Source organism: Chiloscyllium plagiosum, unplaced genomic scaffold (assembly GCF_037043375.1).
Source record: "Chiloscyllium plagiosum isolate Xiang-an unplaced genomic scaffold, Cpla_swu_hap1 HiC_scaffold_19, whole genome shotgun sequence".
NCBI lineage: Eukaryota > Metazoa > Chordata > Chondrichthyes > Orectolobiformes > Hemiscylliidae > Chiloscyllium > Chiloscyllium plagiosum.
Genome location: NW_028270157.1, coordinates 2419038 through 2442759, shown reverse-complemented (window position 1 = coordinate 2442759; position 23722 = coordinate 2419038). Strand labels below are relative to the sequence as shown.

General features: G+C 44.0%; 1 protein-coding gene across 18 annotated transcripts in view; it reads right to left on the bottom strand.

The window, feature by feature from the left end:
* Positions 1–9271: 9271 nt before the first annotated feature.
* The window catches only part of nav3 (neuron navigator 3), a 639300-nt gene continuing 624849 nt past the window's right edge, over positions 9272–23722 (bottom strand). For all 18 annotated transcript variants that reach the window (XM_087996953.1, XM_087996954.1, XM_087996961.1 and 15 more), the window contains 4 exons: positions 23370–23566; positions 23156–23274; positions 17023–17226; positions 9272–12251 (listed from right to left, as the gene is read on the bottom strand). In XM_087996953.1, coding sequence (XP_087853079.1) covers positions 12132–12251; positions 17023–17226; positions 23156–23274; positions 23370–23566 — 640 coding nt within the window. In that variant the 3' untranslated portion in view covers positions 9272–12131. The remainder of the gene's footprint in view (positions 12252–17022; positions 17227–23155; positions 23275–23369; positions 23567–23722) is intronic.

Genomic DNA, 23722 nt, shown 5'->3' with positions numbered 1-23722 from the left:
CATCTTAAAGTAAGGGAGGCAGTGATCATAATATGGTAGAGTTCAGTCTGCAGTTCAAAAGAGAGAAGGTAAAACCAGATGTAATGTTGTTACATTTAAATAAAGGTAATTACAGGGGCATGAGAGAGGAACTGACAAATATCGACCGGAAGCAGAGCCTAGCGGGGAAGACAGTACAGCAACAATGGCAGGAGTTTCTGGGTGTAAGTGAAGACACAGCACAGAGGTTCGTCCCAAAGAAAAGAAAGATTACCCGGGAGGAAATTACACAGCCATGGCTGACAAAGGAAATCAGATAATGTATCAAAGAAAAAGAGAGAGCCCATAAAGTGGCCAAGAGCACTGGGAAATCAGAAGATTGGAAAGTCTACAAAAACAAACAGAGGATAACAAAGAGAGAAATAAGGATGGATCAAGTATGAAGATAAGTTAGCCAGTAATATTAGAAACTGAAAAGGAGAGGTCACCTTGTTGGGAGTTTTCTATAGGCCTCAGAATAGTTCCAGAGATGTAGAGGAAAGGATAGCAAAGATGATTCTCGATAGGAGTGAGAGAGACAGGGTAGTTGCCATGGGGGACTTCAACTTTCCAAATATTGACTGGGATCACTACAGTACGAGTACTATAGATGGGTCAGATTTTGTCCAGTATGTGCAGGAGGGCTTCCTGACACAGTATGTAGACAGGCCAACAAGGGGCGAAGCCACTTTAGATTTGGTATTGGGTAATGAGCCCGGCCAGGTGTTAGACTTGGAAGTAGGTGAGCACTTTGGTGATAGCGATCACAATTCTGTTACGTTTACTTTAGTGATAGAAAGGGATAGGTATATATCACTGGGCAAGAGTTACAGCTGGGGGAAAGGCAATTACGATGTGATTAGGCAAGATTTAGGAAGCATAGGATGGGGAAGGAAACTGCAGGGGATGGGCACATTAGAAATGTGGAGCTTATTCAAGGTAAAGCTCCTGTGTGTCCTAGATAAGTATGTACCTGTCAGGCAGGGAGGAAGCTGTAGAGTGCAGGAGCCGTGGTTTATGAAGGAAGTGGAATCGCTGGTCAAGAGGAAGAAGAAGACTTATGTTAGGATGAGATATGAAGGCTCAGTTAGGGCGGTTGCGCGTTACAAGGTAGCCAGGAAAGACCTAAAAGAGAGAGCTCAGAAGAGCCAGGAGGAGACATGAGAAGTTGTTGGCGGATAGGATCAGGGTAAACCCTAAGGCTTTCTATAGGTATTTAAGGAATAAAAGAATGACGAGAGTAAGATTAGGGCCAATCAAAGATAGTAGTGGGAAGTTGTGTGTGGAGTCAGAGGAGATATTCACTCTAGAAAACGACAATGTTGTCGTAGAGAATACTGAGATACAGGCTACTAGACTAGGTGGGATTGAGGTTCACAAGGAAGAGGTATTAGAAATCCTGCAGAGTGTGAAAATAGATAAGTCCCCTGGGCCGGATGGGATTTATCCTAGGATCCTCTGGGAAGCCAGGGAGGAGATTGGCGAGCCTTTGGCATTGATCTTTAAATCGTCATTGTCTACAGGAATAGTGCCAGAAGACTGGAGGATAGCAAATGTTGTTCCCTTGTTCAAGAAGGGGAGTAGAGACAACCCTGGTAATTATAGACCAGTGAGTCTTACTTCCGTTGTTGGTAAAGTGTTGGGGAAGGTTATAAGAGATAGGATTTATAATCATCTAGAAAAGAATAACTTGTTTAGGGATAGTCAGCACAGTTTTGTGAAGGGTAGGTCATGCCTCATAAACCTTATTGAGTTCTTTGAGAAGGTGACCAAACAGGTAGATAAGAGTAAAGCGGTTGATGTGGTGTATATGGATTTCAATAAGGCATTCGATAAGGTTCCCCACAGTAGGCTATTGTACAAAATGCAGAGGAATGGGATTGTGGGAGATATAGCAGTTTGGATCAATAATTGGCTTGCTGAAAGAAGACAAAGGGTGGTGCTTAATGGGAAATGTTCATTCTGGAGTCCAGTTACCAGTGGTGTACCGCAAGGGTCAGTGTTGGGTCCACTGCTGTTCGTCATTTTTATAAACGACTTGGATGAGGGCGTAGAAGGGTGGGTTAGTAAATTTGCAGGCGACACTAAGGTTGGTGGAATTGTGGATAGTGACGAAGGATGTTGTCAAATTGATGCAGGAAGGCTCGTGATGGGAGATTAGGGAATAGCTGAAGAACTTAATAAATACTTCAGTCTTCACAGTGCAAGACATGAGTAATATCCCAACAATTAAGGAGAGTCAAGGGGCAGCATTGAATATGGTAGCCATTACAAAAGAGGAAGTGCTAGAAAAGCTAAAAGGTCCAAAACGTGATAAATCTCCTGGCCCCGATGGGCTACATCCTAGAGTTCTGAGGGAGGTGGCTGAGGAAATAGCGGAGGCATTGGTTTTAATCTTTCAAAAATCACTGGAGTCAGGGAAAGTGCCAGATGATTGGAAAATCACTGTTATAACCCCCTTGTTCAAGAAAGGATCAAGAAAAAGATGGAAAATTATAGGCCAATTAGCCTAAACCCGGTGGTCAGTAAAATTCTAGAATCCATCGTTAAGGATGAGATTTCTAAATTCTTGGAAGTGCAGGGTCGAATTAGAACATGGATTCAGTAATGGGAGGTCGTGCCTGATAAACCATGTTAGAATTCTTTGAAGAGGTAACAAGTAGGTTAGATCAGGGAAACCCAGTGGATGTCATCTATCTAGACTTCCAAAAGGTCTTTGATAAGGTGCCTCATGGGAGGCTGCTGAGTAAGGTAAGGGCCCATGGTGTTTGAGGTGAGCTACTGGTATGGATTGAGGATTGGCTGTCTGACAGAAGGCAGAGAGTTGGGATAAAAGATTCTTTTTTGGAACGGCAGCTGGTGACAACTTGGGTCCCACAGGGTTCAGTGTTGGGGCCGCGGCTGTTCACTTTATATATTAATGATCTGGATGAGGAGACTGGGGGCATTCTGGCAAAGTTCACCGATGATAGGAAGTTAGGTGGACAGGCAGGTAGTTCTGAGGAGGTGGGGAGGCTGCAGAAAGATTTAGACAGTTTAGGAGAGTGGTCCAGGAAATGGCTGATGAAATTCAACGTGAGCAAATGCGAGGTCTTGCACTTCGGAGAAAAGCACAGGCATGGACTATTTTCTAATCGGTGAGAAAATTCATAAAACCAAAGTACAAAGGGATCTGTGAGTGCTAGTCCAGGATTCTCTAAAGGTTGACTTGCAGGTTGAGTCCGTGGTTAAGAAAGCAAATGTATGTTGTCATTTATCTCAAGAGGATTGGAATATAAAGGCAGCGATGTACTACTGAGACTTTATAAAGCTCTGGTTAGGCCCCATTTGGAGTACTGTATCCAGTTTTGGGCCCCACACCTCAGGAAGGACATACTGGCACTGGAGCGTGTCCAGCGGAGATTCACACGGATGATCCCTGGAATGGTAGGTCTAACATATGATGATCGGCTGAGGATCCTGGGATTGTATTCATTAGAGTTTAGAAGGTTGAGGGGCGACCTAATAGAAACTTACAAGATAATGTATAGCTTAGAAAGGGTGGACATTGGGAATTTGTTTCCGTTAGGCAGAGGGACTAGGACCCATGGACACAGCCTTAAAATTAGAGTGGGTCAATTTAGAATGGAAATGAGGAGACATTTCTTCAGCCAGAGAGTGGTGGGCCTGTGGAATTCATTGCCGCTGAGCGCAGTGGAGGCCAGAATGTTAAATGTCTTCAAGGCAGAGATTGATAAATTCTTGATCTCACAAGGAATTAAGAGATATGGGGACAGAGCGGGTAAAAGAGGATTGATGAGGGCAGAGTGGTAGATGTGATCTTTATGGACTTCAGTAAGGCATTTGACAAGGTTCCCCATGGGAGACTGGTGAGCAAGATTAGATCTCACAGAATACGGGGAGAACTAGCCATTTGGATACAGAACTGGCTCAAAGGTAGAAGACAGAGGGTGGAGTAGAGGGATGTTTTTCAGACTGGAGGCCTCTGACCAGTGGAGTGCCACAAGGATCGGTGCTGGGTACTCTACATGTTGTCATTTACTGAAATGATTTGGATGTGAGCATAAGAGGTACAGTTAGTAAGTTTGTAGATGACACCAAAATTGGAGGTGTAGTGGGCAATGAAGAAGGTTACCTCAGATTACAACAGGATCTTGATCAGATGGGCCAATGGTCTGAAGGGTGGCAGTTGGAGTTTAATTCAGATAAATGCAAGGTGCTGCATTTTGGGAAAGCAAATCTTAGCAGGACTTATAGGGAGTGTTGCTGAACAAAGAGACCTTGGAGTGCAGGTCCATAGCTCCTTGAAAGTGGAGTCACAAGTAGATAGGATAGTGAAGAAGGCATTTGGTATGCTTTCCTTTATTGGCCAGAGTATTGAGTACAGGAGTTGGGAGGTCATGTTGCGGCTGTACAGGACATTGGTTAGGCCACTGTGGGAATATTGCGTGCATTTCTGGTCTCCTTCCTATTGGAAAGATGTGAAACTTGGAAGGGTTCAAAAAAGATTTACAAGGATGTTGCCAGGGTTGGAGGATTTGAGCTATAGGGAAAGGCTGAACAGGCTGGAACTGTTTTCCCTGGAGTGTCAGAGGCTGAGGGGTGACTTTATAGAGATTTACAAAATCATGAGGGGCATGGATAGGGTAAATAGACAAAGTCTTTTCCCTGGGGTGGGGGAGTCCAGAACTAGAGGGCATAGGTTTAGGGTGAGAGGGGAAAGATATAAAAGGGACCTAAGTGGCAACCTTTTCACACAGAGGGTGGTACGTGTATGGAATGAGCTGCCAGAGAAAGTGGTGGAGGCTGGTACAATTGCAACATTTAAAAGGCATCTGGATGGGTATATGAATAGGAAGGTTTTGGAGGGATAAGGGCTGGGTGCTGGCAGATGGGACTAGATTGGATTGGGATATCTGTCAGCATGGACGGGTTAGACTGAAGTGTCTGTTTCCGTGCTGTACATCTCTATGACTCTATGTCGCATTAAAATGCCCATCAGCCATGATTGAATGGTGCAGCAGACTCGATGGGCTGAATGGCCTTAGTTCCACTCCTATGTCTTACGGACTTATCTGGAAGCAGTCATACCTCTTTGGATACAGTGTCCTGATGTGATCAGTGGTCAGCGACCGGAGGGTGTGGCTGACAGTGAGGGAGGTAAGGGGACCCAGAGTGCATGAGTATATTTATCCAGGTTTGAGGTTTTCTCAGGCTGTTTGATGAAAGCAGGATGTGCAATGGTTAGTGAGGCCCATCTGGAGTATTGCGTACAATTCTGGTCCCCTTGGCTTTATTGGAGGCAGCTCAGAGGAGTTTTACTGGATTGATTCCGGAGATGAGGAGTTAGTCCTATGAAGAGGTATTGAACAGATATTGTCTCAAATGTAGAATGATGAGAGGAGATCGAGTTAAGGTCTATAAGATGTGAAAGGTGATTGACAAAGTAGGTGGAGAGAGGTTGTTTCCTCATATGAGACAATGTAGGATATGAGGTCATGGTTTTAGGGTAAGGGGTCACAGACGTAAGACAAGATGAGGAGAAATTACTTCTCTCAAATGGTCATGAACCTGTGGGATTCACTCCTCCAGAGCAAGGTAGGTGCTGGGACATTGAGTAAATTTAAGAAGGAGCTAGATAGATTTTTAATTAGCAACAGATTGACGAGAGTAGGCAGAGAAGTGGAGTTGTGGTTAAGATGAGAGCAGCCATGATGGTATTGAATAGTGGAGCAGGCTCGAAGGGCTGAATGGCCGCCTCCTGCTCCGAGCTGTGATATTCTTCTGAGTTAACTGCACATAGACCAATGGGACAGGAAGACATTGGAAAGTAGACAGCAATAAGGAATCTTGTCATGACTGGTTCGGTGAGGGAAGGACGCACTATTCAATTCAGTAAGCAGCAAGACTTCAGATGGCTGTGTTTTGTTCCCAGAGTCAAGTTTGGGATGTCTGCTCTGAGCTTATGTGCATTGACTACAAAATTTGGAACTTCACATCTGAAAGTGAGAAGAAGACAGCAAAGACAAGTATTTTAAAGTTAAATAAGAGCAACTGTGTGGGCATGGAAGCTGAGCTGGCTGAAGTGAAAATGGACAGTAAGGTAGAGAATAGATCAACAGAGACACAGTGGCGGATATTAGATTAGATTACTTACAGTGTGGAAACAGGCCCTTCGGCCCAAGTCCACACCGACCCGCCGAAGCGCAACCCACTCATACCCCTACATTTACCCCTTACCCAACACTACGGGCAATTTAGCATGGCCAATTCACCTGACCCTGCACATCTTTGGACTGTGGGAGGAAACCGGAGCACCCGGAGGAAACCCACACAGACACGGGGAGAATGTGCAAACTCCACACAGACAGTCGCCTGAGTTGGGAATTGAACCCGGGTCTCTGGCGCTGTGAAGCAGCAGTGCTAACCACTGTGCTACCATGCCGCCTTTTTTTTAAATTAAATGGAACTATTTACTGGAACTATTACTGATTTACTCTCAGATTTATTCCTACAATTATGAAATGAAAATGCAATCCAGCGGCCATTTCAGAAACAGAGTTTCTGTTAATCCCTGTCTGAAAATGGGGAAGTGAGAGAGAGGTTCTGTTAACATTAGGATTTTTAAAAACAGACATTTTACTAGACACTTGGGAGACAAAACTCTCTATCTACATTCCTCTTACTCCCACCATTCCTATACCTTCCCAGCCCTCTCATCAGCCTGATGAGATGAGCACACGTGTAAGCAGACACTTTCTCCTCCAATTATTAAATTGGAGGAGGTTCAGAAAGGATTTACAAGGGAATTGTCGGGACTGGAGTGTTTGAGTTACAGGGAGAGGCTGGATAGGCTGGGACTTCTTTCACTGGAGTGTAGGAGGCTGAGGGTTACCTTAGAAAGATTAATACAATCATGATAAGGTGAGTAGCAAAGATCTTTTCCCTCGAGTAGGGGAATTCAAGACTCGGGAACACATTTTTAAGGTTAGAGGAGAAAGATTTAAACAGACATGAGAGGCAATTATTTTACAGAGAGAGTGGTTCATCTATGAAATGAACTTCCAGAGGAAGTGATGGATGCAGGTACAGTTACAATGTTTAAAAGACATTTAGATAATAAGGAAGTAGAGGATGAAATGAACTAATATTTTGCTTCTGCTATCACTGTAGTAATTGCTGTGAATCAGGAGGGGGAAGGAGAGAGGAACCAGATGGAACATCATGGAAATGGTACTGAGTAAACTCATGGAGCTGTGGCCTAATGACTCTCCAGGTTCAGGTGGACTTTATCCTTGGGTCTTCAAAGAAGGAGCTAATACAGTAGTAACAGGTATTAGTGTGCATTGCCAAAAGTTGGAAAGGTTCCACTAGACTGGAAAGTAATAAATATTACTTTTTCAAGAAGGGAAAGGGAGATGGAAAGCAGGAAAGCTGCACACCAGTTAGCTGTGCTAGAATCAATCATTAAAGAGATTATAGCAGTGCACTTAGAAAAACTCAAAATAATTGGGCACAGCCAGCATGGTTTTCTTGAAGGTAAGCATGTTTAACCAATTATCTGGAGTTATTTGAAGGACTGATGTGTTGTGGATAAGAGCTGAAAATGTGTTGCTGGAAAAGCGCAGCAGGTCAGGCAGCATCCAAGGAACAGGAGAATCGACGTTTTGGGATAAGCCCTTCCTGTTAGGTAAACCAATTGAACTGCATCTGGAACACACCACCTGGCACTTGCCTTTAAAATATGAAAGGTTAGGTTCTAGGCTATCCTCTTAATATATTTTGAAGAGGTTTGGACTGGTCCCCCAGTCTTGTAACAGAGTTATAGCTTTACAGAGTTGCTTGGACAGTGCATCTCTCAATATGCGGTGTTTCTCCCTCAGGATCAGAAGGGTCTCGGTACAGGTACAACCAAAGCCTTTTGAGTGCAATAACTGAGATCAACATTCTCCCTGCAGCACTGAGGGAGTGCTGCGCAGTCAGTCACACTGTCTTTTGGACGAGTTATTACACCTCACAACTGGGTGTAAAAGATCCAGTGACATGATTTGAAAAGGAGGAGAATTCTCCATGATGTATTGGTCAATATTGAACACCACATCAATGTCACGACATTAGATCATTAGGTCATTGTTTAATTCATTTTTGTGGGAGTTGCTGTATGTAAATTAGCTACTGAGTTTCCTATATTACAAGAAGGTACACTTCAAGAAACCTTTAATCAGATGTGGAGCACTTTGAGACATTCTGGTGATGTAAAAGAAACGATATAAATTCCATGTTGTCTGCTGGTGGGGAGTCTGAAAAAAAATGGGTGCAAAACTTTAGAATCAGAGCCAGGTCATTCAGAAATTGGGAAGTACTTTCTTCACACAGAAGATGGTAGAACCTTCCAAACCCATGACCACTTCCATCTGGAAGGACAAGGGCAGCAGATACAGGGGAACACCACCCTCTGCAAGTTCCCCTCTGAGCCTCTCACCATCCTGACTTGGAAATATATCATCATTCCTTCACTGTCTTTGGGTCTAAATCCTGGAATTCCCTCCCTAAGGGCATTGTGGGTCAACCCCCAGCACATGGACTGCAGTGGTTCAAGAAGGCAGCTCACCCCCACCTTCTCAAGGGGCAACTAGGGACAGGGAATAAATGTTGGCCCAGCCAGGGATACCCACATCCTGTGAACAAATAAAACAAAAAGAACTGTGCAACTTCCATTAAAAGCAGCAGATTCTTCTTTGATTAGATTCTGTGATCAATATTAGGCTACAAGGTCACAAAGGATGATGGAACCAAAGAAGATCAATAGAGCTCAGATACAGTTCAGGCTTGATCTAATTGGAATGGCAGAAGAAACCTGAGGGGGATGAAAGATTATCAGGAATATATAGGTGTGTAGCAAGAACAGAAAGTGCTGGAGAAACTCAGCAGGTCTGCCAGTCACTGTGGACAGAGAAACAGAGTTAATTTTTGGAGTTGAGTGAGTCCTCTTCAGAAATGTAAAGTTGAGGCTAAAATCAGGTGAGTCATGACCTTAATGATGGCTGAGCAGACTCGAAGGACTGACTGGTCTTCTCTTGTTCCTCATTTGTATTTTGATATGTCCCTATTCTTACATTAATCCACTTATTTATGGTTCAAGTCTGTCACAACTGCAGGTCAGTAAGTATTTTCCACCTCCTTCACCTCTCCCAGTCTTAAACATCTGGGAATGAAAAGGTACTAAGAAATTGAACATGTCAACAAGAACATCTTTCAATAAATAGTATCACTTTAATGGTAAAGTCATAATTTAGACAGACACAATGTGCATAATTTGGAAAAAAATACATATACAAGATGGAGAGACAGATTAAAACCAGAGATTAACAATTTGTTAATCTGGTTACACCCAAATACTCAAACGCAAAAGTTAACACCTGAAAAAGACTGCAAAAAACTCTCCCCATGATTGTTTTCATCCTTTTTTCATTTTTTTGTTGCTATCACTGATTATTTACATTGTATGTTACATTAAAATGTACAGAATACAAAATATGTTTTACAGAAAACTGTTTCACACAAAAACACTTCCCCATGTCTCACTGAAATGCGTCAAAGATGGGCAGTTTGGGTGAACAGTAGATTTGTGCTATACAGGCTAAAACTGTAGTGATTGGAGCAGGGTCAGCCAGGTGGACCTCATAGGAGTTCCCTGTTTGGGGCTGTTAACCTGGTCCAATCAGGGAGCCCTGACTGACAGATATAAACAGGAGTGTCAGAGAATTCTGTTGACTCTGAGGGAGCTGGGTCAGTGCCAAGGATGGGTAGTTTGGGTGAACAGTAGACTTGTGTTATACAGGCTAAAACAAACCCAACATTCAATAAAGATGCCCCAATGAACAAGATGAATAAAAATTGGCAGTGGTCCATCTGTGGCTCATTAATCTCCGATGGAGAGCAGCTCCTAGTAATGGTTATCACACAAAATAAAACACATCTTGTCTAGACAGAGAATTCTCAACAGTGTTTACAAAAATCCCAGCATAGTCAAGTGAAGTAAATGTTTACACCAAGTAATACACATATCAGAAATTCTCAAATCTTTACTGTGCAAGGCAAAACAAAACACGTTTCGTTCTTTCATCCTTTTGTTTCTCTATTTACAATTTCTTATGTTTGTGCAAAAACCCCTTTCAAAACACAAAGAAATCAAATGAACGACCCCCCTGCCCCCCCCCCCCACATCATGGGGTGTAAGAGAAAACACCAATGAAGTGCACTATTCATGCGGCCCCTCCCACAGGCCCCCACCCTCCTTCCCAGAGTGAGGTGTTCTTCTGTACATTAATGTGTGAAAATCCAATTTTAACCTGAATCTAAACTAAAACAGTAATTGTTGGAGAAATTTGGCAGGGCTGGCAGCATTTACAGAGAGAACGCAGAATCAACATTTCAAGTCCAGTGAGCCTTCTTCAGAACAGTTTCTGAATTTCTCCAGCACTTTCTGGTTTTATTTCAGATCTCTAGCATGCAAAATTTGAAATTTATTTTAACCTTAAACTGCTTTGAGGGGAGGGGAGCGGACAATGGGTGTGGGTGGGGGGGGGGGGGGGTGAAGTGGGGGGGGATGCTGTTGACAGTCTGAATCAGTTTGAAGAGTTTTGCAAGTCCATTTGCATTTGCGCGAACACAGAGTGAATGGGTCAAGGGAGGAGTTGGTGTGGGAGTGGGGATGTCTGTGAGAGAGTGCCAGGAGGTCGGGGGCTGACATTCAAACTGGCTCTCCTTCCCTTTGAATGAGATTTAGCTTTGCATATAGGCAGTAAAAACATGCTGAACGTTTATACAAGAGAACATTTTGTGCTCATACCCTTCTGTCAAGTTGTCCCAGCTCTGCTGGTTTAGATTCAGTGAAGAACCACTTTATACACTAACCAATTATTATCTTTCAGTCATTTCACTGAAACTGTGACTTGTAAATACTATTAAAAAAGAAAAGGGAGAGAGAAAGAGAGAGGGGGCAGTGAACAGGAGTGGGTTTTCTGAAAAGTATTTGCTTGTTAAGATATTTCAAATTTCCCTTTAGGGTGCAGAGTTAAACCCAGCCCCCAACTGAGGAAGAATAAGTAGGAATTACTGTCGGGTTGAACCAGTGTGAAATGATCAAACCTACTCCCTTTCAGCTCCTCCAAACTCCATAAATAAAGAGTTGCCAGATACAAATATTTGCAGATAAAATTAAGTGGCTTCATTTAAGTCCTGTAACCTGTTGAGAATAAGGCAAGTGATTCAGCACCATATTGAATGTTATTCCCACTTGTAGACTTTCCACAACCTCTATTGATGTAGCCCTTCACAAGCCAAGGTTATCACTTGTACCATTAGTGGAGGTTTAAGTAAGTCTGGTGACTGAGAGACCTTTTCTTCAAGTTAAAAGACTTGAAATTTAAATTAAAAAAAACTACAACATACAGCAGTAGAAATCCATAAATGAAGCCTGTTAGAAAGAAAGAAATGCTTCGACCAGCAGCACCAAGAAAAGCTGAGCTGTGTGTCCAGCATGTTTTCAAAAGTTGACCCCACGGTGATTGGACACCGCATGCCCCCTCTCCCAACGTTGTGCTTATTGTGTGCAAAGCTGTTGGGATTGTGGGCAGTGGGTGTAAACCAAGGACTGTTTCTGGCTTTTTCAACCAGCACCAATTCGGCAGAGAGCTGAGGTTAGGACAGAGATGGATTAGCAGCTGTCTAATCCACTCCTTGCAGCACCTCAATTAAAATTAAAATCAAGTTTACACATGTAAATACTTTGCAAAATTCCAGTTTGGCTTGATTTCATGTGCAATTATTTTTTGTTTGTTAGTGTGTATGTGTGTATTTTATCCATTATGTACACATCATGTTGATGAATTAAACTCAGTTGGTTCCCACCAGTGTGTCCCTCAATACAGCTGACTCGAGCGAGCTGACCTCGCATTGAGAGTTCCTTGCCTTGGTGCACTCTGTAGATTACCACTGGAACACCCCCAGGGAGTCTTCATCCTTCACTGTGCAGCCTCACACCCTCAATGCAGGTCAGTATCTTCACAGCAATAAAAACTCACACATCCCCATCACACTCTGAATCCACCTCACAGAGTCGATTCTATAGAGGAATCTAAAATGTCATCATGGTGACTGGTGCTGTCACTGTCGCAGCTCTGCGCACTGGAATAATTCGCTGCCTCTTGAAGCCTCATCAACATGTTCATCTAGGGAAGGATCGTACATTAAGCATCAACTCATTCGACATTGAACAACAACTAGGCAAAAAAAAAATCAAAAAAACTGAGCATGCTGAAAATCAGAAACAGAAACAAAAAGTGCTGGAGAAACTCAGCCGGTCTGGCAGCATCTGTGGAGAGAGACAGAGAGTTAATGTTTCAGGTCCTGTACACCTCCTTCAGAACCGACAGTAGCTGAGAGATTTTTAGCTGCCATCAGCTCTGAGGAAGGGTCGCTGGACCTGAAATGTTAACTCTGCTTTCTCTTCACAGATGCTGCCAGACCCACTGTAACCAATGGAGAAAAGCATGGTCATTGTTGAACTGACAATGCGTTGAGCTTGACATCGACTCGGGAGGCCTACAGCACAGAGAAATTCTCATTCGTCAATGCCAGTTAAAAGGAATCATTGGAATCAAAGCATCATCTTCATGTATGAAATAGTCTAGCACAGTGTGGACATTTTCTCAGCAACCTTTTCAGAGATGTTATTACACATCACTAGGACTTCAACTCTGGTCTCCTGGCTCAGAGGTAGTAACACTACCACTGCAAGAGACCCCGGGCACTTTTCAGTGACATTATTACATACCACTGGAGTAGGCAGGACTTGAGCCCAGGTCTCCTGGCTCAGAAACAGGGGCATTACCCCTGTGACACCAGAGTCCTGGCAATCAATGTGACAATGTATGACCAAATGGCCAACGTCTATCAATTTAGGACCATCCAATGAGCAATGAAGAGCTTTAAAGGATTGCTCCCAGTGACTGAGATACACTTCAGGCAGGCTGGACATTGGTCTGGGCAACACTGGATAGCACACCTGGTGAAGTACGCTTAAGGATGGCCTTTCAAGTGTGTGACAAGACTTGGGCTGGAGTGAAGGAGATTGCAATGGGCTGGAATGAAAGAGATCGCAATGGACTGGAGCCAGTGACAGAGCCCTGCTACGCATTGCCCTGCCCAGCGCCATAGGAACTATGTCCCATGAAGTAAGGGGTCTGGAGCAACAGATTACATCTGACAAGCAGGGAATTACAACACGGGTGTCTAGCTGTCACCATGCACAGCTTTTGCTGGTTCCTTGAGGCTAATTTCAATACTTTTGCCCATAGTTTGATTGATAGAACAGTTACAGAGATTTCTTTCCTCCTTGGTAGGACTGTGTCCCAAAACAAATTAACTTCACAGCAAAGCAGCTGTAACCATGAAAAATAAAAAAAAAGTAGTGAACAACAATTTATGTAGTACCTTTAGTGCTGTAAGATGTCCCCAGAGTGCTTCATGGGACCATTCTGAAACACAATTTGATTGGAGCCGTGTAAGGAAATATTGGGTGAGGTGATCGAATTTGGCTACCCAGAAAGTTTATATGGAGCAGCAGGATTGTGAGGACAGTGAGGACAGTGAGGATATTGAGGACAGTGAGGACTTTGAGGACAGTGAGGACCGTGAGGACCGTGAGGACAGTGAGGACAGTGAGGACATTGAGGACAGTGAGGACCGTGAGGACAGTGAGGACAGTGAGGACCGTGAGGACATTGAGGACCGTGAGGATATTGAGGACAGTGAGGACAGTGAGGACATTGAGGACAGTGAGGACAGTGAGGACAGTGAGGACATTGAGGACAGTGAGGACCGTGAGGACATTGAGGACAGTGAGGACCGTGAGGACAGTGAGGACAGTGAGGACAGTGAGGACAGTGAGGACATTGAGGACAGTGAGGACAGTGAGGACCGTGAGGACAGTGAGGACAGTGAGGATATTGAGGTCATTGAGGACAGTGAGGACAGTGAGGACTTTGAGGACAGTGAGGACAGTGAGGACAGTGAGGACAGTGAGGACAGTGAGGACAGTGAGGACTTTGAGGACATTGAGGACAGTGAGGACATTGAGGACAGTGAGGACTTTGAGGACTGTGAGGACTGTGAGGATATTGGGAACAGTGGGGACAGTGAGGATACTGAGGATATTGAGGACCGTGAGGATATTGAGGACAGTGAGGATATTGAAGACAGTGAGGGCAGTGAGGACAGTGAGGATATTGGGGACAGTGAGGGTATTGAGGACAGTGAGGATAATGAGGACAGTGAGGATATTGAGGACCGTGAGGACAGTGAGGATATTGAGGTCAGTGAGGATATTGGGGACAGTGAGGATATTGAGGATAGTGAAGACAGTGAGGATATTGAGGACCGTGAGGACAGTGAGGATATTGAGGACCGTGAGGATATTGGGGACAGTGAGGACAGTGAGGATATTGAGGACCATGAGGACAGTGAGGATATTGAGGACAGTGAGGATATTGGGGACAGTGAGGATATTGAGGACAGTGAGGACAGTGAGGATATTGAGGACCGTGAGGACAGTGAGGATATTGAGGACCGTGAGGATATTGGGGACAGTGAGGATATTGAGGATAGTGAAGACAGTGAGGATATTGAGGACCGTGAGGATATTGAGGACAGTGAGGATATTGAGGATAGTGAAGACAGTGAGGATATTGAGGACAGTGAGGATATTGAGGACAGTGAGGATATTGAGGATTTCAAAGTTTGTGAGAAGATTTGTAGCTCGGGTGCTCGTTGCTGTGGTTCTGTTCGCCGAGCTGGAAATTTTTGTTGCAAACGTTTCGTCCCCTGTCTAGGTGACATCCTCAGTACTTGGGAGCCTCCTGTGAAGCGCTTCTTTGATGTTTCCTCCGGTGTTTATAGTGGCCTGTCCCTGCCGCTTCCGGTTGTCAGTTTCAGCTGTCCGCTGTAGAGGCCGGTATATTGGGTCCAGGTTGATGTGTTTGTTGATGGAGTTTGTGGATGAGTGCCATGCTTCTAGGAATTCCCTGGCTGTTCTCTGTCTGGCTTGCCCTATAATGGTAGTGTTGTCCCAGTCAAATTCATGTTGCTTGTCGTCTGCGTGTGTGGCTACTAGGGATAGCTGGTCGTGTCGTTTCGTGGCTAGTTGATGTTCGTGGATGCGGATCGTTAGCTGTCTTCCTGTTTGTCCTATATAGTGTTTTGTGCAGTCCTTGCATGGGATTTTGTACACTACATTAGTTTTGCTCATGCTGGGTATCGGGTCCTTCGTTCTGGTGAGTTGTTGTCTGAGTGTGGCTGTTGGTTTGTGTGCTGTTATAAGTCCTAGTGGTCGCAGCAGTCTGGCTGTCAGTTCAGAGATGTTCTTTATGTATGGTAGTGTGGCTAGTCCTTTGGGTTGCGGCATGTCCTCGTTCCGTTGTCTTTCCCTTAGGCATCTGTTGATGAAATTGCGAGGATATCCGTTGTTGGCGAATACCTTGTATAGGTGTTCCTCTTCCTCTTTTTGCAGTTCTGGTGTGCTGCAGTGCGTCAAGCACTGAGGATGTCACCTAGACAGGGGACGAAACGTTTGCAACAAAAACTTCCAGCTCGGCGAACAGAGCCACAGCAATATTGAGGATATTGAGGACAGTGAGGATATTGGGGACAGTGAAGATATCGAGGACATTGAGGACAGTGAGGATATTGAGGACATTAAGGATATTGAGGACAGAGAGGATGGTGAGGATATTGTCATTGCACTCTGTTGTGAAGTGATTGACGATAAGCTGCTCATGAGGTAAGAATTGGAGAGAAACCATAAAGGGGTGAGGTTGGGCAATAATTTGAACAGAAGGGTGAGGAGTTTAAATTGTAGCTCTGTTTGCTAGAGGCCTGGTTGGTCATTGAGAACAGGAGAGATGTGTGAATAGGATACAATATGAACTTTTGATTGTCTCAGATTTACAGAGGATTAAACACAATGGAAATTCTGAATGGTCAAGTCTAAGGATAACAAAGGTGGCAGATGAATGTCCCAGCAGGAGGTGAGCTGAGGAATGGCCGCAGTATTACGGTTATGGAGGTGAAAATAGGTGGGTTTGGTAAATGGTGCAGATTATGGTCCAAGGTTCATCTCAGGGTGAAGTGTTATCAGGCTTGGGAACACCATGATTTAACCTCATACAGTGACCAGGGAAGGAGGTAGTGGCTAGGAAACAGAGCTCGAGATGGGAAACGGCAGAAAAAGGCTTCAGTTTTTTTCCATATTTGACTGGAAGCAGATTTTGCTCATCCAGTGCTCTATCAGATAATTAGCAATTGGAAGAGTTGTTGGTGAGATTGAGCTGGCTGCCATTGGTTCATGTGTGATGTCACCATGGGGCAGCAGGTGGATGAGGAATGGGCGAGGACAAGGTCTGATGCTTATGGAATACCGGAGGGTATCGGTCTGGGAATGTAAGCTCTGCCGGGGGAGTGGAACGTGAGGTCAGCATTTAAGGATCTTCCAGCAGCAACACTTGGTAAGAGGAAGTCTTACTGGGTGATATTAGTTTTACAAATTTTGCCTCAAAACATGTTGCATGTTGAAGGGCATTAGACATGCATGTTGCAATGTTGTTTATAATATTGTAAACCTCCATGTGCACAGGGTAGTATAATTTTATTGGCCTTTCCTCTGAACACTCTGTCACGTATTCTCATGTGCAGTTTAGTTTTATGTTCAGGGTAAAAATACAAAGCCCAAAACTTTATTTCACTGTCAGCCTCCAGCACCTGCCCATTTTGAGATGGTTCTTGTCGTTCTGATAATTTCCTCACTGAATTGTGACCGATGGGAAGCTTGTGCTACAATTCACTGAAATGCAAAACCGGGCAGTCACAGAGCAGGTGAGTGCTGTCACTGGACAGAGCGAGCAAGCTAACACTCATTGGAGGGCAGTATGTCACAGCATCACTTACCAATGGGTCACCATCACTATCGCTTTGGGGGACATGCTTGGAGGAGCCACTGTCCTTGGCAGATGTGTGACCCTCATATCCCACGTCCTCGGGTCGTAGCTGCAGCAGAGATGGCCACTCGTGCTGCAGTGAGCCAGCATTCCATGGGTACGTGTCCACCACCCACTTTGCGGGATCCTCCCACTGTGCTCTCTTGCCATATAACTGGAAAATGGAAGAAGATGGAGATGGGAATTCAACCAGCTCACACAATTACAAAGACAGAAATTGATGGAAAATCTCAACAGGTCTAGCAGCAACTTTGGAGAGAGAAACAGAGCCTGGCATGACCTATCCAGTTTATTGATACAAAACAGAAAGAATTGCAGATGCTGGAGATCAAGACACAAAAACAAAAACAGAAATTGTTGGAGAAACTCAGCAGGTCTAGCAGCATCTGTGGAGAGAGAAAAACAGAGTTAACATTTCAGGTCCAGTGACCCTCTCAGAGTAATGCAGTTATAGCCCTCGTTAGACCTCAGCTGGAGCACTGTGTATAGATGGATTAGGGTTAGGGTTAGGGTTAGGGTTAGGTTAGGGTTAGGGTTAAGGTTAAGGTTAAGGTTAGAGTCAGAGATAGTGTTAGGGTTAGTTTGTGGGTGCCCATCTTAGGAAAGATGTGAATGTGCTGGAGAGAGCGCAGAGCGATTTACAAGAATAGTTCCAGGCATGAGAAACTTCAGCGATGAGGAGAGATTGAAGAGGTTGGGACAGTTTTACCTGGAGAGGGAAAAAGGCTGAGAGGGAGATCTGACAGAGGTTTTTAAATGCATGACTGGGCTGGACAGAGTAGATAAGAAGATGCTGTTCCCACTCATAAAAGGGACAAGAACAAGAGGGGCATAGATTTAAAGTGAGGTGCAAGTGATGTGAGGAAAATCTTTTTTACACAGTGATAGTTAAAGATCTGGAAGACACTGCCTGGAAACTTGGCAGGAGCAGGTTGAATTCAGGCATTCTGGAAGGTTCTGGATGGTTACTTGGATAGCAATGCTGTGCAGGAAAATGGGGAAAAGGTAGGAGATAGGACTGTGTATAGAACCGGTGTAGGCATGATGGGCTGAATGGCCTCCTTCTGTGCTGACACAATCCTGTGATTCTGTGACTAGAGCAGGACGAGGTCAGTCACATGATGGGCTTGTTGTGCTGTAAATTTGGTCAAAGCTGATTTGTATCTGATCTGTGAAACCTAGCAATCTCAGGTCAAGCTTTGAGCTGGGGCTAGATTTCAAGGAAGAGAATGTTGCAGGATCCTATTAACCCCTTGTGTGAAGAAGCTGTTCCTGACACCATCTCTGAACAGCCCGTCTCTAATGTTAAGGTTATGGTCTTTGTTCTGGAGGGTTGGAGGTGCCATCTCTCAGATAAACCATTAGACCCCACACCCCATTTGTCCATGCAGGTGAATGGATATCATTTTACACATTATCCTGCACAAACGCCGATGAGTGCTCCCCGGTGTCTTCATCTCCTTTAACCTTTAATCACTATCACTAAAAACACATTATCTCGTCACTTATAGCATTGCTAGTTATAAGAGCTTGTTGTTTGTTCAATTAGTTGCAATGTTCACTCACATTTTCAACATTTACTCAACTTCCAAAGTACTCTGCATCCTGGTCTGGGTCATAAAAGATGTATATAAAGTAAATTATTATTTTCTTCTCCTGAAGTCTCCAACTACCTCAAATAAGGATGAGGTATTCCCTACATTAGGAGTTCCTATTCTGTATACTCTTGAGAGATCTAATGTGGAGCATCCGTGGTTGAGATGGTTGGACAGACCTTGCATAAGGAGGAGAGAGACAAGGTCTGGCTCAACCCCTTGACCATGCTCATGACCCCACAGGTCCCATCCCCAATCCAGAGAGATTACCTTCTCAGCAGCAACAGGGATGAACAAGTAAACAGCAAAGGGTAAACAGAAAGTTAATTGTTGTGGGATGGGGTCAGCCATATCTTTCTCTGTTTCTCAGTTCAGAAGAATGGGAATTTATCAAACAGTCATGGAGATTTTTCTTCAGAAGGGAAAGAGGCCCTTCAGCCCATCATGTCTGCATCAGTCAGCAAATATCTACTATCCCAATCCCATTTTCCAGCACTTGACCTGTAGCCTTGTATGTTATGGCATTTCAAAGCTCACTTAAATACTTATTAAATGTTTTGAGGGTTCCTAGCACACTTTCAGGCACAGAATTCCAGATACCTCTTCAGCAAATTCCCTCTAAATCTCCTGCTCCTTACTCTTCCCCATGGTTACTGCCCCCTCTACTAAGAGAAATTCTTCTCCCTAACTACCCTGCCTACATCTCTCAGTCAGATTCCCTGAGCCTTCCCTGCTTGAAGGAAAACAACCATAATCTATCTGGGCTCTCTAGATTGTCCAATTGAGCTCTTTCTCCTCTCTACAAAGGAAAACATAAGATGCGTTCTTTCTGATTCTTTAACCAGATTCTGGTTTGAAGCAAGTATCTTTCAATAAGGCAGAGGCTGTGTTTTCATGAGAAAAGGACATGACACTGAAGGAAGAATGAGGGATTGTGAATGGGACTACTGCGATTGAGGCAATACTAGAACCCACAAGATGGTTTCAATGAGTCGGAGAAAGGAGCCTTTAGGGACGCGGTGTCACCAAAGCTGTTGTGACCTGACCAATAAGGGGTTACAATATGGTCCTCGTTAGTAGTAACCCTGTCTGGGAATTGGTCTTGTAACGAGTCTCAAAACCCAAAGTAATTACTTGGCAAGTGAGAAACCTGCAATCAGAGGCTGAATTGAAAAGATTGAAGTTAACTGTGGTTCCACATTCGTGCAGGAAGGCAAAAATACAAAATAAAGAGCATAATAATGAAGGAATGTGAATGCTTATAGCAGCACGAGCCACTTATTTATTGCAGTGACTATGTAAAGTGAATGTATAGCTTATTCAGATTATCTTTTTCATGTTAGTTAATGTGTGAAGGTTGTGTCCTGAACACACTCACCAGTCAAATACCAATGAGAAAAGCTCACTCCATCCTGAAGAAAACAATGAACATACATTTCTATAGCACCTTTCGCCATATTAACACATTCCAAAGTGCTTCACAGTCAACTAAGAAACACATTAAGGAATTCTTTGCACTGTTTCCACTGATGGAAAGTAGGAGACACAACAGCTAATTTCTGCACAGCAAGCTCCCACAGGCAGCAATGAGATACATGACAAGGTCATCTGCTTTTAATCCGGTTCAGTGTCAGTGTCCGTCAATCCCCAGTTATAGAGTCATACGGCACGGAAACAGACCCTTCCATCCAGCTTGTCCATGCTGATGAAGTTTACCAAACTAAACAAGGCCCACTTGTCTGCATTTGGCCCATATCCCTCTAAACCTTTTATATTCATGTACCTGTTCAAGTGCCTTTTAAATGTCGTAACTGTACCTGAACCTACCACTTCCATTGATTCATTCCACATACAAACTACCTTCAGTGTGAACAGGTTGCCCTTCAGGTCCCTTTTAAATCTTCTTCCTCTCACCTTATACCTGTACCCTCTAGTTTTGAACTCCCCTACTGTTGGGAAAAGACACCTGCCATTCATCTTATCCATGCCCCTCATGATTCTACAAAGCTCTTTAAGGTTGCCCCTCAACATCCTACACTCCAGTGAAAAGGTCCCAGCCTTAACCAGCCTTTCCTTATAACTCAAACCCTCCAGTCCCAGTAACAACCTCTAGAATCTGTTCTGCACCCTTTCCAATGTAGTAATATCCTTTCTATAGCAGGGCAACCAGAACTGTACACAGTACTCCAAAAGTGGCCTCACCAAGGTCCTGAATAACTGCAACATGACACCCCAACTCCAAAACCCAATAGTCTGAGCACTCAAGGCAATTGTCCTAAAAGCCTTCTTTCCCACCGTCTACCTGTGACGCAACTTCCAAGGAACTATGTACCTGAACCTCTTGGTCTCTCTGTTTGACAACACTCCCCAGGCCCCTACCATTAACTGTGTAAGTCCTGCCCTGGTCTGCCTGACCAAAATATAACACCTCACATTTTTTTCCAAATTAAACTCCATCTGCCACTCCTCAGCCCATTGGCCCAGTTGATCAAGATATCTTTGTAATCTTAGCTAACGTTCTTCGCTCTCTACGACCCCACCTATTGTGGTGTCATCCACAAACTTACCAACCATGCTTCCTGTATTCTCATCCAAATCGTTATATAAATGGCAAACAATAGTGGACCCAGCACTGATCCCTGTGGCACACCACTGGTCACATGCTTCCAATCCAAAAAGCAATCCTCCACCACCCTCTGTCTCCTACCAATTTTGTATCCAATTGGGTAGCTCTCCCTGAATTCTATGTATTCTAACTTAACTAACCAATTTACCATGCGGAACCTTGTCAAAGGTCTAACTAAAGTCCTTGTGGAAAATGTCTACTGCTTTGCCCTCATCTATCCTCCTGGTCACATCCTCAAAAAACCCAATCAAGTTTGGGACAACTGCTGGATTCATGATGTAAGTGACAAGACTGCAGGTCTGCAGGTTGATGTACACAGACAGCGCTGACCCGAACCAGAGAACAGAGCTTTGTGGAAACTGGCTACAGAAGCAAAGTGTGAGAGGATGTGAGATCCTGAAACACAGAGAGTTGCGATGATCTGGAACATAATTCTTGAAAGGATTCAACAGTTAAGATTCAAAAAAGAATTGGATAAATACATGATCGCGAAACATACAAGGGGCTGAATAGAGGAGTTGAAAATGTGTTGCTGGAAAAGCGCAGCAGGTCAGGCAGCATCCAAGGAGCAGGTGAATCGACGTTTTGGGCATGAGCCCTCCTTCACTTTGGGGATCCAGTCAATGATCTTCAAGAGGTCACTGTTGCGCATATTTCTATCGATTTCAGTCTCAATTAGTTTATGGCGTAAATAGCGACCCAGGAATCCTTTCACGGGCTCAGTATGATTTCCTGAAGAAGGGCTTGTGGGATATAGGTAAATTAATGTTACTTCTGCAATTCTGCAATTATAATTGATTATATAAAAGTAAATGAACTCACACCAGTGTGTAATTGTTTTAGCCAAGAGCTGAGTCAACAAGAATGGAAACGATGTGGAGGAAATATATAATTGTTTTTGTATTAGCTAAAAATATATGCAAGAAAGAAACGGGACTGCAAGACAATGATAGATATTACGGGCGAATAGATAAAATGCTGTGAAGAGAGGCAGTTAAATTAGATATGTCTGTACAAACAGTAGGTATAAACATCTGTTTCCCACTTTTACAGAAACACAGGAACAAACCCCAGTTAAAAGGGCTTAATGATAAGATGCTGTGGGGGGCAGCACAGATGGAGGGAGCAGATAATGGTAAGCAAAGGATGGGATGAGGTCAAATGGCCTTGTGAGGTCAGAAATAAGCATTTTGTCACAGTCAAGGGCGGATAAGGCAAGAGATAAACAGGAGTAATGGGGCCAGTCTTAGGGAAGTGGAGGAGCAATGTAAAACAAAAGAAACCAAATTATATAAATATTGTGTATGAATTGAATTTGGGTTGTGTATGTCCTCTGCCTTACAGGCACTGGACATCACACCCACTTGCAAGTGTGAAATAAATGACACTACAGATTCAGATCTGTCTCGGACTGAAATTATTGAAGTGAATGAGCTTTGTTTCTCACAGGCTCATGCCCAAAACGTCGATTCTCCTGCTCCTTGGATGCTGCCTGACCTGCTGCGCTTTTCCAGCAACACATTTTCAGCTCTGATCTCCAGCATCTGCAGTCCTCACTTTCTCCGCTGAATAGAGGAGCCAGGGGGAGGGTAAGGTAATGGTGTGACTAATTGGACAGCTCTCAGAAAGAGTGTGCAGTCACAAATGGTCTCTGCTGATGCATCAGAGAAGTCAGTAAATAATTGCTGGTGATTTACTCATGTCTGACCGTGGTAGGAAATTACCATGAGCCGTCTATTGGTATGTTTTTGAGTCTGGTGCACAGTCCTCCATTGGAGATATTAGATATGAAGGTGGATTCAATACCCGAATGCACAAACACAGCAGAGCTAATTTTCAGAAAGACATGTGAGAGACATTACCTGAAGGCCTTCACGAACTGCTTCCAAAAGGTATGGTATCAGAGAATAATTCCACAGGTCTGTGAACCAAACCCTGGAGCCATCTACATCCAAAGGGCACGAGAGGAAGAGACGTGGACCTGGAGGACAGGGAATGTAAACAATCCATAAATATGCATTCTCTAAGCCTGTCCCCTATTGGAAACTGGGTGACTGTTTATGTATTTTAACTCACCAATAGTAACATCCGATGAACTGTGTGTCTCTAAGAAACCATTTAAATGCTGCCACACTTTGGGGATCCAGTCAATGATTTTCAAGAGGTCACTGTTGCGCATATTTCTATCGATTTCAGTCTCAATTAGCTTACGGCGTAAATAGCGACCCAGGAATCCTTTCACGGGTTCAGTATGATTGGCACAGAGTACCCACCTGCATAGCAAAAACAGAAAAGGAGATCATTTGCAACAGTACATGCACATCACCTCTATTTTCATTCACTTTATTCTCCTGAAGGTGCTGCCTGGTAGAATTATATTGCCTGCAAACATAGTATAAGAGGTAGGCCATTCAGCCCCTCGAGCCTGT